This window comes from Ammospiza nelsoni, chromosome 23 (genome assembly GCF_027579445.1).
Source record: "Ammospiza nelsoni isolate bAmmNel1 chromosome 23, bAmmNel1.pri, whole genome shotgun sequence".
Lineage (NCBI taxonomy): Eukaryota > Metazoa > Chordata > Aves > Passeriformes > Passerellidae > Ammospiza > Ammospiza nelsoni.
In genome coordinates, this window is record NC_080655.1 from 635247 (window position 1) to 651139 (window position 15893).

General features: G+C 50.7%; 1 protein-coding gene across 2 annotated transcripts in view; it reads left to right on the top strand.

Moving 5' to 3' along the window:
* Positions 1-15893, top strand: part of KCND3 (potassium voltage-gated channel subfamily D member 3) — an 82974-nt gene that overhangs the window by 64057 nt on the left and 3024 nt on the right. Inside the window, exons 3-5 of one of the 2 annotated variants that reach the window (XM_059487985.1) lie at positions 8517-8618; positions 12748-12840; positions 15502-15558. In XM_059487985.1, coding sequence (XP_059343968.1) covers positions 8517-8618; positions 12748-12840; positions 15502-15558 — 252 coding nt within the window. The remainder of the gene's footprint in view (positions 1-8516; positions 8619-12747; positions 12841-15501; positions 15559-15893) is intronic. The other variant, XM_059487986.1, reaches the window with a different exon arrangement.

The window sequence follows — 15893 nt, forward strand, 5'->3', positions numbered from 1 at the left end:
GGTGAGCGGTCCCCCGACACAGATCATGGTCTGCAGGAGGGGTGAGCACAGTGCCAGGCACAGCTCGGTGTCCCCAGCACAGGGACTGGGACAGGCAGGGCTGGGCGTGGCACAGGAGAGCCCCGAGGTGAGAACTGAGCAGGGTTATTCTGGATCTCAGCCTGGGCAAAGCCAAGTCCAAAGGGCACCTCTCACCAAATGGGGAGCCCGCAGCAGCAGGGAAATGGAAATGCTCAGATGCTGTGGGGGAAAGAAAAGCCCAGCCCTGCCTGAAGTGCATTTATCTCTAAGAGTTAGATTTGCTAAATGAGCCTTGCTGCTGGAATAGCTGATAATCCCAGGGGATTGGCATGGTCTCAGTGCCACAGGGGCTGCCAGCAGTCCCAGCCCTGGGTAAATCACAGGGCTTGGTTTCAAGCCTGCAGTAAATGTGCTTTTGATGACTGCAGCCTCGCAGGGCGTTCAATTCATCTGATTTATTATCTGGTGCCCCTTGGCTCCCTGAGAACAAGCCGTGCACTGCACAGGCCTGGAGGCAGGTTCCCATTCCACCCTGGGGCTGTGAGCTTCCAGGAGAGAGCCAAGCACAGGCTGGGGCGAGGCAGGGACAGCCAGGACAGAGCAGCTCTGTCCAGCTGCTCCCACACGGAGCAGAAAGGTGAACAGTGCCAGGCTGGGCAGAGCAGAGGGGATAAAAGGGTGAGGCAGGTGAGGGACACCTTGTCTGGGCATGGAGGGAAGGATCCATCGCAGAGCAGCTCCAGCAGCAGGGAGGGATGCTGGGCATGGGGGAGAGAAAGGGATGGAGGGACGGAGGCTCTTCCATGGGGGAGAGGAAAGGGAATGGAGAGAGGTTCTTCCATGGGGGAGGAGAAGAGGATGGAGGGAAGTTCTTCCATGGGAGAGAGAGGAAGAGGATGGAGGGAAACTCTTCCACAGAGGAGAGGAAGGGGATGGAGGAAAGTTCTTCCCTGGGGATGGAGGGAAGTTCTTCCATGGACATGGAGGGAGGCTCTCCCATCTCCTCAGGCGATGGTGGCTCACGGGCAGCCAGGGAAGGGGTAACTATGGGGATGCTTCAAGGGGCCCCAGCCAAAAGGAAGGACGAGCAGGACACAAACGCCTGCTTGTTCCTCAGGAGGATGCAGGAACAGCCTGTTCCAGAGCCTCGGGAGCTGCAGCAGGGCTCGGAGAGGGGAGTGGTGCTGGGAGAGGCTGAATCTGGGTTTGTGTCATCCCCTCACCGTGAGGAAGGCTGCCCACACAGCTGTCGATAACCAGGCCATTGTGATCATTGATTTGCTGCAGAGCAGGGGAGTCAGCTCTGAAATGTTCTGTGTCTCAGCTGACACCCTGAGTTTTGGAGGTGGGTTACTGAGCTGAGAGCGTGGCCAGGAAGATGAGTGGGGCTGTCTAAGAGGGCTCAGCATCAGAACATGACTCAGTGCCAGCAGGGGATGGGGCTGGAACTTAGGGGGAGAGAGAAACAATAAGGTTAAAACTGGAGCTGGCTGACATTTCAGGAACATGTTTTTTCCAACCAGAACGAATCTGTGCGGAATATGTTTTTGTTGTTGTTGATATTTAACAGTCTTTGACAGGGGAAAAAAAGCTTTTTTATTATTTTTTTAGAAGATATTTCATTTTTGCTGGGCTAGGTACCTCTTTCTCTGCTTGTCACATCCCTTAATAGAGTTCAGGGGAAAAAAACCCAAACACACAAATTAGCCAACCAGGAATCCTGCCTCTTTCCTTTCATATCATCGAGGAAAGCAAAATAACATTTTCCATCAGCTCAGCTATTCCAAATTCCCCGAGTCCCAAATTGTGTGCGACAAGGAGCTGTCTGCTCTGGGAGGAAAAGATTAAATAAATCAGTGAGCTCCAGTTTATGGGTTCAGCTCCAGAGCCAGCCCATACATCCAAATATTCCAGGCTGTCAGCAGTGGCCCAGTGCCCAGCTGGGATCCTTGCACACGTACCCAGAAGCTGCTCCCCGTTTATTTTCAATATCCAGGAGTTGCTCCCCGTTTATTTGCAGTGTCCAGAGGCTGCTCCCCATTTATTTTCAATATCCAGGAACTGCTCCCCGTTTATTTTCAATATCCAGGAGCTGCTCCCCGTTTATTTGCAGTGTCCAGAGGCTGCTCCCCATTTATTTTCAGTACCCAGAGGCTGCTCCCCGTTTATTCTCAGTACCCAGAGGCTGCTCCCCGTTTATTTTCAATATCCAGAGGCTGCTCCCCGTTTATTCTCAGTACCCAGAGGCTGCTCCCCGTTTATTTGCAGTACCCAGAGGCTGCTCCCCGTTTATTCTCAGTGTCCAGAGGCTGCCAGCAGGGCCCTGTCCCACAGGTGTCAGCACCACCTGAGCCATTCCCCCCTCCCTGGGCTGCCACGGGCTCCACACCGTTAGTTAATTAATTAATTAATTAATTAGTGCTCATCCATCAGGGCCAGCACCTGGCGTGTGACACCAGATCAAACTCTGCTAATTCCTCCAGCCCTGAACACTTCAGAGCTATTAATTGGGGGTGTGAGCTGTGTGAAAGGTGTCATAAAAGGGAGCTCCGGAGACACAGATAGGGAAGGACAGACAGATAAATCACAGGCAGACAGCTGCTCATCACGCCTGGCTTGCACTGAGGCACTGAGCCTTGGTTTGGACTGATGCAGAACAGCAGCATCCCTATTCATCGTGCAGAAAAACATTACTTTTCTTGAGATTTTTTTTAAAAATAATAAGTTTCTAGACAAATTCTGACACCCTGATTTACACCCCACAACAATTCCAGTTATTCCAAGTACAATTGGGCACCGCTTTAACATCCTTGGAGCAATCCTGACCCAAGCTCTAAAAACCTGTTCCAGCACTCATACTATAAAAAACGTGTGTAGGAATTTCTTTTGTTCTATTTCAAGGAGGGAGAGAAGGTTTTGTCACTCAGCTGCTGCTGTGGGAGCCTCAGCAGAGAGGAAGCTTTGAGGTGCAGCCAAGCTGCAGGAACTGTGTCAAACAGAATTCAGCCAGGGGAAAGCAGCCCCTAAATCAGCCCTGACACAGATCAAGGTGTGGCTGTGGCCTGGCTGGGTGGGGAAAGCAGTCCCTAAACCAGTCCTGGGTGGGGAAAGCAGTCCCTAAATCAGCCCTGACACAGATCAAGGTTGTGAGCCTGGCTGGGTGGGTGAACACACACACAACACAGGCTGGAAATCACAGGGAACAGAATAAACAGAATCAAGAATTCCTAAACGGAATAAAGGATTCCCAAAACAAATATCCCATAGGAGTGAGAGCCTCACTAAATCTGAGCCAGAGCTGGTTGAGCTCAAGGTGAGAATGCACAAAATGCACAAAAAGGAGTTTCCATCAGGAGGGGAGCAGCGCCCCAGGGCTGCCTGAGCCCCTGCCACCATTGCCCATTGTGACCCTCAGAAATCTCCTCTCACTCAGGGTATCTGTGCTGGGAGAGGCCCAGGCCCATTAAACTGCAGATTCTGTGCATTGTTCCATAAATAGCCCGGACACGATGTTCCTCGGCGCTGGAGAAGATTAAACGATAAAGTTCATTGGAAATGAGGTTCTGTTGCTTTAATGGTGCCAAGGGTAAGGTGGCATTAAAAGGAGAGGCACAGAGGAGGAGAGGGGGAGCTTTCATCTCTGGAAAGTAATGAAGAGGCCCAAAATAAGATCAAGGTCTGACTGCAAGTGCTTCTGTCAAATTGTATAGGAATATAATGAGTTCTGCACTACCTAATTTCCATATGCAGCTCTATGACATCTCCCCCAAAGCAAAAGTGACAGAATAGTTGAACTTGGCTCAAAAGCTGTTTAATGTAAAGGTTTGAGAGGAACTAAAATCCAAATGTGCACACTCTGTTTCTTAGAGAAGTGAAAAGGAGAAGGAAAAGTTCCTCTTAGATCCTGTAGCAGTCTGAGCTCTGTTTAACTCTGCAATCTACTCATCACCTTTCCACCTTCCAGAGTCAACCAAGTCCTTTCCATCCAGGATTTAAATCCAAACCCCAAACAACCAACAGGTGCAGAAAAAAAGCAAGAAAATAATACATATACCAGAAACAATATTTCATATTTCACCTTGAGAACAAAAACCAGATGCAAAGTCACCAGATGGTGACTTTGGAGAGCAGCTTCATCTTAGCCTTAAACACCCAGTGCTGCTCACCTACTGCACCAATCACCAACAACATCCAAACTATTAATTATTGAGGAATTAGCGTGAAAAACGTGGTTAATTACCTTGAGTAGCTGCACTTTCTGCCAGGAAACCTCGTGGTGTGGTTTTAGCAGTAAAGGGAGACGGGACAGAGCCCCTCTCACTTGAGGAGAGGCTGAGGAGGGACTGTGGCCTCACAGGGACAGCTCTGAGGGGGCTGATTAATGTGTGAGCACCCTCAGGTGTGCAGGTCTGGAGAGATCCAAAACACCTGAACTTGGGTGGGGACCTCATTAATTTATAAATACCTTCAGGTGTGCAGGTTTGGAGAGACCCAAAAACCACCTGGACATGGGTGGAGACCTCGTTAATGGCTAAATACCCTCAGGTGTGCAGGGTTTGGAGATCTCATTAATGTATAAATACCTTCAGGTGTGCAGGTTTGGAGAGACCCAAAAACCACCTGGACATGGGTGGAGACCTCGTTAATGGCTAAATACCCTCAGGTGTGCAGGTTTGGAGAGACTCAAAACACCTGACATGGGTGGAGATCTCATTAATATTTAAATACCTTCAGGTGTGCAGGTCTGGAGAGACTCAAAACACCTGGACATGGGGTGGAGATCTCATTAATATATAAATACCTTCAGGTGTGCAGGGTTTGGAGAGACCCAAAAACACCTGACATGGGTGGAGATCTCATTAATATTTAAATACCCTCAGGTGTGCAGGGTTTGGAGATCTCATTAATGTATAAATACCTTCAGGTGTGCAGGTCTGGAGAGACTCAAAACATCTGGACATGGGGTGGAGATCTCATTAATATATAAATACCTTCAGGTGTGCAGGTTTGGAGAGACCCAAAAACCACCTGGACATGGGTGGAGACCTCATTAATGGCTAAATACCTTCAGGTGTGCAGGGTTTGGAGATCTCATTAATGTATAAATACCTTCAGGTGTGCAGGTTTGGAGAGACCCAAAAACCACCTGGACATGGGTGGAGACCTCGTTAATGGCTAAATACCCTCAGGTGTGCAGGGTTTGGAGCCCTTGTTAATGGATAAATACCTTCAGGTGTGCAGGTTTGGAGCTACCCAAAAACACCTGAACTTGGGGTGGAGGTGGCTGTAGATCAGGTGACCTTGTTAATCTATAAATACCCTCAAGTGTGCAGGTTTGGAGACCTCATTAATGTATAAATACTCTCAGGTGTGCAGGGTTTGGAGCCCTTGTTAATGGATAAATACCCTCAGGTGTTCAGAGTTTGGAGGAACCCAAACCCACCTGGACACGGGTGGAGGTGGCTCTGCACAGTCAGACCAGGTGAGCTCTGATTTGAGTCCAGAGGTGCTTTCCAGCCCCATCCTGAGAGTGATGATGCCAAAACAGCTGCAGGGTTCCTGCTCCGGGTCCTGCACTCCCTGCCTGCTCAAGGACAGGAGATCTGGAAAGCTGAAGTTGTCTGGCTGATATGGAATCATGTCATGGCTTGTAGCTTAATAGTTTTTTATGCCACATAAATCACGAGTGAGCGTTATCTCCATAAGAACTGGATGAAAATCATTAATAAATAATAATTAGCTGTTTCCTGAGCCTGCCATCTGGTAAGCATTTCTCCCAGCCAGCAGCTCCTGCTCCCTGCACTTCTGCAAACAGCAACAGGATGAGCTCAGGCTCTTTTCCCCATCCTCTGCCAGTGCAGAGCCCCAGGATGCTGCACCTCCCCACCTGTGCAGGGCTTCACTGCCCTCGTGCTGATCCTGAGCCCCAATCTCTGAAAACCAGCAGAGCCCACAAGTTCCTGAGCCCTGCCTCCCACCCTGCTCTGAGAAACACGTGGGCTCCCAGATAACCAAATTAATCATTCTAACCTGTAAGTGGCTGTCATTAGTATTATTATTTTCATCATATAAATTATCTTCCAGATTAGGTCATATGCATTTTGAGATCCTGTGGTTTCCTAGCAACTCCTCTCCCATCTCCATGCAGACACAGTGTGCCGTTTGCTTTTCCTTTTTTAGCCTCCTGTGCAGGGGTTATTTCAGTAACTGTGAGCTCAGGCCCGGCCCTGGTGACCTTTAGTCTGTCACTTTTGGGGGGAAGATGCAAAGACAGCCATCCCCCCCAAATGATGTTTGCAGCAGGGAGCCACAGGCCTGCACCTGCCCATGCTCAGTGCCCGGGCCAGGAGCTCTGCGGGACAGGGATGACAAAAACCTGCCCACATGTGGCAGAAACTGGCAGAATTTGGAAGATCTGAAACCCTTCTGTAGTGTCAGAGCCCACAGAGACACAGGACAGGGACCCAAAGCCAGGCAGAGCTTGTGCCACCCAGCAGAGACACTCGCAGAAAATTCACATTTGCACATTCACAGAAAAACCTGAGCTCTTGTTTCAAAGTTGTTTCTAGTGCAATGGAAGAAAATGTCTGGAGGGCCAAACCAATTTTAGGCACCAATTTTAATTAACTTCTCTAGCTGAGTTAATCAAGATATCTACCAAATTTAATCACGATGGGGACCGGAGCTGGGCGCTGAGACAATCCCAGCCCATCCTTTGTGCAGGAGAGCAGGATTAACTTCTGTCCTGCCCCACTGACATTTTTAAAATAACAACGTCTGCTCCAAACTACAAAAGCTGTGGGGCTTAATTATTTAGATAGCAAGTGGCCCTGTTTCAAAAGGAAAAGAGAGCAGACCTCAGAACCGTCTCCACTCCACATGGAGTACAGCTATTAATACTTGATCCCCTGCTAGCCTGGAGGCAAAGGGAATAATGTTCATTACAACAGCCTGAGACTGAGTCCACGTTACCAACTGACTGAACTGGAGATGAGGATGAACCTTCCTGCTACAGGCGAGGTGAGTGGGCACTGGCAATTCCTCCAGCAGAGGAGCTGATGTTTTATCTGGCACAGAGAGAAGTGGGAACCTTCTGATGGTGCTGACCACGAGAGCAGCCCTGGAAAAACCAGCACTGCACCCAAAATCCACTCCTGATTAGGAGAGAGGGATCCCTGTGACATGTAAGGAACAGACACACAAAGGCACATGCTTGTGTTTAGAAGGACCCATTCAATGGCAACGTAATGATCAGGAGAGAGGGACAATGCCATGGAAATGGAAATATTGCTCAGTCCCCTATCCCAGCTCTCTCCCACAGCAGCAATCCCCATGGATCCTGTGCCAGGTCACAGCCTAAGGCCAGTCCTTGGGCCAGTCCTTTTCCAGGGCCTGGAGCAGCCCATAGCTTGGGAAAGGTTCACAAAAAGTGAAGATCCAGTTCATTTCTCATTGTGTTCTCAGTCTGTGCCTTGCCCCTGTCCCAGGCAGCTCCTTGGCCCAGCACAGAGATCTCACTGATCTCACACTGATCAGGAGGCTCAGCACTAAAATGGGACAAGGAAATCTAGGTGAGGTATAGCAAACAAAGCCAATTTCAGGTGTCCCCGTTTTGGGGGGTCAAAAGAAGACCTATTTCTCAGCCTGCTCAGAGTCTGTGTCACCCAATTAAAGCTGCCAACTTTACCCACGGGTGTCTCTGCCTGAGGAATTGTCTGCAGGGGCACCACAGGGGCGTGAGGTTAAACAAATACTGCAGACATTGCCAGCACTGAGGGCCAGAGTGGCTCACACCTGGACAGGGACAGAGCTCTGAAATGGCTCCACTCTCTGGACCCACTGCAGATTTTTGCCTCCTGCTTTCCTCTTCCTACAGCGTTTACCCATTAGCACCTCTAATTAGAGGGGAAAATCACGAGCTCCATGTTATTTAAGGGATTATACAGCATTTTAAACTACAGCACAATGTAATTATTTTTTAATAGCTGCAGCTATTTAATGTATTTACTTTTAATGGCATTTGAGTCATAAATTAACAGTAGAAAAGAAAAAAGGCAAATCACTCTACAGAGAAGCAGGCAGCCATTGAAAGAAAAAATGAAAATGCTAAATGGAATTATCTAAAAGGAAGAGGTAAGGTCTGGTTTTTCTTGTTGCCATTTTTCTGGAGCGCTTTTATCACCTGTGCTGTCCCCCTGGAGGTGTGTATTTTTGGACAGTTATTTTATCAGATGCCACAGCCGATGGAGCAGCAGTGCCGCTGCAGGGCTCTGTGTCCCTGTGCTGCTGCAGCCCCAGCAGAGCAGGGGACAAGGACAGGGCTGGGACACACTGAGAGGTTTGGAGGGGCTGGGGCGGGGGGTAATGTGATAAACGGAGGCACCTCATGTGCAGAGCACGGGCAAAGCCCCAACGTCAGCGTCCTCCAGCCCTAAGCCCACTGTCCCCGACCCCAGAGTCCCTAACCCCACGTCCCTGTCCCTGTGTCCCCGCAGAAGGCGCGCCTGGCGCGGATCCGCGTGGCCAAGACGGGCAGCTCCAACGCCTACCTGCACAGCAAGCGCAACGGGCTGCTCAACGAGGCCCTCGAGCTGCCGGTGAGTGACCACAGCCGGGCCCTGCTGCTGCTGCTGCTCCGGCTCCTGACCCTGCTCCCGTCCCTCCCTGGCTCCCAGCTCCCCCTTGTCCCCCTTGGCACGTGGGGTCACGCAGGGGGACACCCTTGGCATCACACAAAGAGGTCACACGTGGGGACACACACGGGCTCCCATGCAGGGTCACGCACGCAGGGTCACGCACGCAGGGTCACACACTCAGGGTCACACTCAGTGTCCCACTCGGGGTGCGGGCACATCTGGAGCCCAGCTGCTGCACCACAGGGCAGAAAAGGCTCCCCGAGCCTCCTGGCTGAGCTGGGACAGGAGATGGGATGGGAGATGGGACAGGAGATGGGATGGGAGATGGGACAGGAGCTGGGATGGGAGATGGGACAGGAGATGGGATGGGAGATGGGACAGGAGATGGGATGGGAGATAGGACAGGAGCTGCCCTGCAGGCAGAGCAGGTTCTTTCTCAGCTCCCTCTGCTCTGTGCCAGAGCTGCTGGGGCTGGGCTGGGTCACACTGCCCTCACTAGAAACACCCCTGCCCTCTATGGAAACACCCCTGCCCTCACTATAAACCCCCCTGCCCTCACTATAAGCACCCCTGCCCTCACTATAAACCCCCCTGCCCTCCATGTCTCCCTCAGCAGGCTGCTGTGCCCTCTCTGCCCATCCCCAGCCGGACAGGGAGATGTTCCCTGGCTCCTGGCTCGGGCTGCCTGTGCTGGGTTTATTTTTAAAGGCCTCCAGAGGCCTCTGGCTGCTCAGGAAAGTTTTTAAGCGCTCAGATTGCTCAGCAGAAGCAGAAGACACGAGAGGAGGTGATTACATTAAGCCTGATCAACACCAGAGCAGGTATTAGCACATTTCATGGATTCCATTTCCAATAAATCAGCCTGTCGTGCACGTGGGGAGCAAAGACACAGAGAGATGAAGGATGCCTGAGCCCCAGAGCCAGCCAGGATGCATCTGTGCAGCCTCACTCGGGATCCAATCCTGGATTTCCTCTCCCTGCTTTGGGAGGAGCAGCAGGGCTGGGACAGGAGCAGGATGAGTTCCCTGAGGAGCTGGGGGTCCCAGGGGTCCCCAGGGGTCCCCAGCCCGGAGCCCCCAGCAGAGGGAATGGCAAAGGAAGGAAAGGATCCATCCAAGGACAGCAGCAGAAGGAGATCAGCTCCCAGAGGCTCGTGCTCCACAAACGTGTGGATTTGTGGCATTTGCCATCCAGACACCAAGTGCTCAGACTGTTTTCTTCTCGTTTAGAGGGTTTTTTTTAGTGGGCTTTATGTCAGAAGTGCTCGAGGGATGGTGAGATCCTTCCCATGGAAGCAGCCTACATATCCTCTTAGCACTAATCTCCTTGTAGAGCTGAAATTCCCTTTGAGCTGCAGTGCCAGGAGGTGAATGCCCAGGAACAGCAGGCTGGCAGCTCTGGGGCCTTTCTCAAGCCCCAGATAAGGCTGGGCAGGGCCAGTGCAGCCCTGGGCCAGCTCACCAGGGCCCACTGGTGAGCACTAACATTGAGGTAAAAAGGAAGAATTTTGGGTGTCAGAGCTGACACCACAGCGTGCTGCAGCTTCCCTGAATGCCTTCCAAGAGCAAACCGAATGGTGGCTGGCACCAAAGCCTTGCCAACCTGGCATCCCTGCTCAGGGAGCTCAGCTCTCTTCACTGCAGCCAAACTCCTCTGCTGCAGACCCAGATTCTGTTTGCCTGCTCAGCCCAGGGTGCAGGGCCCACTCTGAGGATCCCTTCCCTCAGCCCTGCTCCCAAAACCCCAAACAGGGAGCTGGCCCAACCCTGGCCAGCAGCTCTGCACATCTGGGGCCATTTCCCACCCGGGCTACCCTGGGGCTCCTGCTCAGGAGGAGGATGAGGAGGGAGAGGCGCTATCTCCTGAGCCTCAGCCACCTCCTGGCACTGCCACCCCCGAGCCTGTTGGGGGAGATGGAACAGGAAAGCCTTATCAATATGATTGCCTGGCAAAAGATTTTGGGAATATGGAAACTATAAGTGAGATTGGAATGAAAGCAAGCTTTGAGATCCCTCAGTTACTGAACAACAGGAAAACAATGGTGTGGCCACTGAAGGTGATCCCCTTTTGATGGAACAACACCCTCTGCTTGCAGACAGGCCCAAGGCTCAGAGCAGACCCTACAGCTTGGCAGAAGGGGCCCAAAGAGGAGTTTTTAGGGTTTAAAATGTAACACAGGATGGTAATGTAATGATTCTTATAGGCTGTATGGAAATGCTGCAGGATTTGTGTTTTGTACTAGATTGGTTAGTGAGAATTAGAATATTCAACACAGAAGATGATTTATTGTTTTGGAACGGGAACCTCGCTCTCTTACCCCTTCTACTCTCTTATCCCTTTTACTCTCTCACCCTCTCATCCTCTCTCCCCCTCTCTTCTCTCAGGCCTGCTCTCTTGGCTTTCAGGCCCCATTTTGATTTCCTCTCAGGCAAATCCTCATATGAAGAATAGTGTTTGCAATATGTGCTCTTCCTCCCTCTGCTCCCAGAGCTTTAGTGCAGCATCATCTCAGCTTTAGGGCTCCCGAGGAGCTCCCTGGGGAACGTTCCAGGCAGGCTCCAGTGCAGTCAGACATCCCAGCAGGGGCCAGCAGGGCCTGCTGGAGCTGTTACCTCATCAGTAGCATTGGTAATAAGAAAAACTGAACTCATTTATTTATTTTTTTTTTAGGCCACTTCTAAAAATACATCTGAGAATGTTCATCTTCCAAAACAACAGGCACAAAAAATCCATAACCTGCCTAAGCTGCATTCCCACAGGAGTCTGTTAATTCTGTGTTCAGGAAGGCAGATTCCTCAGTGTGCCACTCCAGCTGTGCTCTGGCTCTGGCACACTCGGTTATTCCTGCACCTGGGGACCACAGCACCAGCTGGGAGTGGCACCCAGGGCAGGGCAGCAGTGGGCACAGCACTGAGCAGCATTGAACAGAACTGAGCAGTAGTGATCAGTATTGAACAGTATTGAACAGTATGGAGCAGTATTGAACAGAATTGAGCAGTATTGAACAGTATTGAACAGCATTGAGCAGTAGTGATCAGTATTGAACAGTATTGAACAGTACTGAGCAGTATTGAACAGCATTGAGCAGTATTGAACAGTATTTAGCAGTATTGAACAGCATTGAGCAGTATTGAACAGTATTTAGCAGTATTGATCACTGTTGAACAGTACTGAAGAGTATTGAACAGTATTGAACAGTACTGAACAGTATTTAGCAGTATTGATCACTATTGAACAGTACTGAACAGTATTGAACAGTATTGAACAGTATGGAGCAGTATTGAACAGTATTTAGCAGTATTGATCACTGTTGAACAGTACTGAAGAGTATTGAACATCATTGAGCAGTATTGAACAGTATTTAGCAGTATTGATCACTGTTGAACAGTACTGAACAGTATTGAACAGTATTGAACAGTATGGAGCAGTATTGAACAGCATTGAGCAGTATTGAACAGTATTTAGCAGTATTGAACAGAATTGAGCAGTACTGAGCAGTATTGAACAGAATTGAGCAGTACTGAGCAGTATTGAACAGCATTGAACAGTATTGAACAGCTTTGAACAGTATTGAACAGTATTGAGCAGTATTGATCACTATTGATCACTATTGAACAGTACTGAGCAGTATTGAGCAGTATGGAGCAGTATTGAACAGTATTGAGCAGTATTGAACAGTATTTACAATATTTCACGGTATTTCACAGTATTCCACAGTGTTTAATGCTGGGCTGTGTTTAACTGCAATGCTTTCACCAGGGCTGAACTGGATCCCCTCGAGGGCCACAGGCAATGTCCTGGCAGGATGTTCTGCCCCCCGTTTCCTCTCCTGAGCAGCAACTCAAGCCATGCACATTGATATTTCCTCTCAGATTTAGGCACTGCAGACACCTCACACCCCCTGCCTGTGCTTTGTGCACCTCTTTCCCTTTGCGGACAAGGGAAATCATCAATGAAACCCTGAGCAATCCTGGGAGCTGGCAGCGCCGGAATCCTCCTCACCCCCGTGCCAGCCCCCGCAGGCTCTGGCTGTTCTCCTGGATTTTCACCTGTTGGGGTTTTGTTCCCTCCTCTTTCCGCGGCTGCTCAGGGATCCACCGAGGAGGAGCAGCACATGACGAAAGGCACCTCCTTAATCGAGAGCCAACACCACCATCTGCTGCACTGCCTGGAAAAAACAACGGTGAGTGCCGGCACAGGGCACGGCCCTGCAGGGCTGGGGGGCTGCGCCGGGGGCTCCGAGGGACCCCTGAACATCCCCTGGGGCTGGGATCCACCCTGGGTATCCCTGGCACATCCCTGTGGGGCTGGGATCCACCCTGGGTACCCCTGGCACATCCCCTGGGGCTGGGATCCACCCTGGCACATTCCCATGGGGCTGGGATCCACCCTGGGTACCCCTGGCACATCCCCTGGGGCTGGCACCCATCCTGGGCTCCCCTGGCACATCCCCTGGGGCTGGCACCCACCCTGGGCTCCCCAGAACCGTCGGCAGTGGGTGAAAGGCACTTTTACCTCATTGTCTGTGCAATGAGAGCAGGAATTCCTGTGCAGAGGGACAAAGATGGGATGGGATCACCTGCTGCCCTCAGTCCCTCCCTGCACAGAGCCAGCAGCAGCTTCCCAGCCTCTGAGCACACGTGGATGTCAGCCAGGGCTCAGGGAGATGTCAGAATAAGAAATTTCATTTTTTCAGTGCTCCTGAGAGACCCGGGTGCATTTCCACACATCCCACGCCCCTCAGTGGGGCTGAGCAGCACCAGAGCAGCTCTGCTGCCTGCGAGAAAGGCGCTGCTGGTGCTGCTGGTGCTGCTGGTGCTGCTGGGACCCCCAGGCACAGCCTGGCCCCACTGCCCAGGGCTGGGAAAATGAACCTTTAGCCCTGGGATGGCCCAGAGAGGGTGAGCCTGTGCCAGGGTTTAAGGCTGCACACAGCTCTGCTCATCTCTGGTTAAGGGCAGCTGATTTATTCTGGGAAAATGAACATTTAGCCCTGGGATGGCCCAGAGAGGGTGAGCCTGTGCCAGGGTTTAAGGCTGCACACAGCTCTGCTCATCTCTGGCTGCAGCTGATTTATCCCACAGCCAGTTTTACAGCATGACTGTTCTGTTTGCATCCTGCAAGGTGTTGGGAGTGAGAGTTTTATTTTGCATTAATGACTAATTGTGTGTGCAGAAGTCTTTGGGAACATTTCAGATATTTGTTTGACACAGATGTTTTGCTTCCAGGTTTATAGAAAAGGTTCTGCAGTAAAGGAACACATTATCTGTACCATGATTCATTCTAGGGAGAATGGAGAGAGGTTAACATTTGAAATATTCATGCCTTTTCCTATCTGCATCCATCACCGAGGGTGCTTTTGATTTCTGCCTCGCAAGGGTTTCTTTTAGACAAATCACCTTCACTTCCATAGTTTGGCTGGTGCAGCACTTGGGCCTCAGAGAGACATGGGAGGAAGCTGAGGAATAATTACAGGAGCTCTGAGGGTCCCAGGGCAAGGGCAGGAACTGATTCCTCCTGTGTCAATGGCTCCTGAATCTGTTTTACACAGCTCACGCTTTATTTCAATGTTACATTACCAGCAGATATTTCACAACCTGACTCTTCAGTTTCAAACTCTCTGCCCAAACCCTTCAGAACTGTGCCCCCATTTCACAGCCCCACTTTGAGCAGAGGGGCTGCAGCAGAAGGAGCTGAAATTCTGACCTGTGCAGGGGCAGGTGAGCATCACTGAAGGAACCAAAATGTGCCCTAATTAGTGCTGTGGTGCCCTAATTAGTGGGTGTGGTACCACAATAGACACAATAGACAATGAGTGGCAGGGACTGAAAATGTTCCAGATTTTCAGCAAACAATGGCAATAACAGTGATGCTTGAATCTGGATTAAAGCTCAGAAGGAGAATCTGCACAAAGGGGGTTTTCCCTCATGCTTTTCAGCCAGTTATTGCCACAGTGCAGCACCAAATCAGAGAGCAGGTTTGGATCCTGCTCTGGAATTATCGGGCCAGAAGGTTCAATGGGTTTGTGTGCAGATCCTGTACTCCACATAATCTATTAGAACATTGTGCAGCAGGAAATTTGAATTGCAGTAAAAGCATTTTTAAACACTGAAGAGTCATTTTGTGAGCGAGTTGCAGGAATGGAATGAGGAATGTACCATGGTTGCAAGCTTGTTTCAATGGGCAATTCACCCTTCTGAAGGCAGGCAGAGGATGCTCAGAGTCCATTATTTATTGGCCTGGTGTCTGGGCTGCTGCTGGCACACCCTTCCAGCTGAGTGGCTGTGAGTGGCCCCAGATCTGCTGTGTCAGATGACAAAGTGACCCTGGAGTGCTTGGAGCTGCCACCACAGAGATTACTCTGTCATATTCCCACAGCAGACAGAGCTGGTTCAAACAAAGGGAGGTTTTTCTCTCCCATTCCAGCTCTGGACATTCACATGCTGTGTTTTCTCCGAGTGCTGAGTGCCCTGAGCCCAGCCCTTCAACCCAAACCCTTCTTCTGTGCTTTCACAGAGCTTGATCAAACCCCACTGGTGACACGACAGCAGAACAATCCCAGTCTGTGCTCTGTGCATCAGAGCTGGAACCTTGTTTGCCTTTGGCTCCCAAAGGACCACAGCAATAAAGCTGCTCTGGTTCTGCTCTGTTCCCATGGACAGAGCCCTCAAAAGCTGAATTGGCAGAAGGGTTCTGGCTGAGGGGCCTGAGAGGAGGTTCTGTTGCCCATTCAAACCTGAGCAGGAATGCTGAGGCCAGAGATGCAGTGCTGGGACTGAACTTGTGGATGCTGGAATGGACAATGAACTGTGTTTCTATCTTCTGTTGGCATGTTGTCCCGTAGGGATTGTCCTATCTTGTGGATGATCCCCTGTTATCTGTACGAACTTCCACCATCAAGGTATTTACTCTGTTTTCTCTGTGGTCTCTGTGACGTGTCTCTGGACGGTGTTTGCTTCCTTCTCCTCGTGCTCCTGTCCTGGGGTTTGTGCACGTGGCTCCCTTTGGCTTTCCCGTGCTCCTGTTCCCTGTGGGATTGTGCCTTGTCCCAGTGGGATCTGGTGGCTGCCCTCAGCATGGTTGCTTTTGTCTCCCATCGTTTCTGCAGCCGACAGGGACTGGACGAGGTCTGTTCCCTCCACCTGGGTGTCCTCAGCCACACATGGCAGTTCTTTCTTTCAGGATTTCTGGTTCCTTACCACAAAAGCTCTTTATAGATTCAGCTTCCTGAGTTTC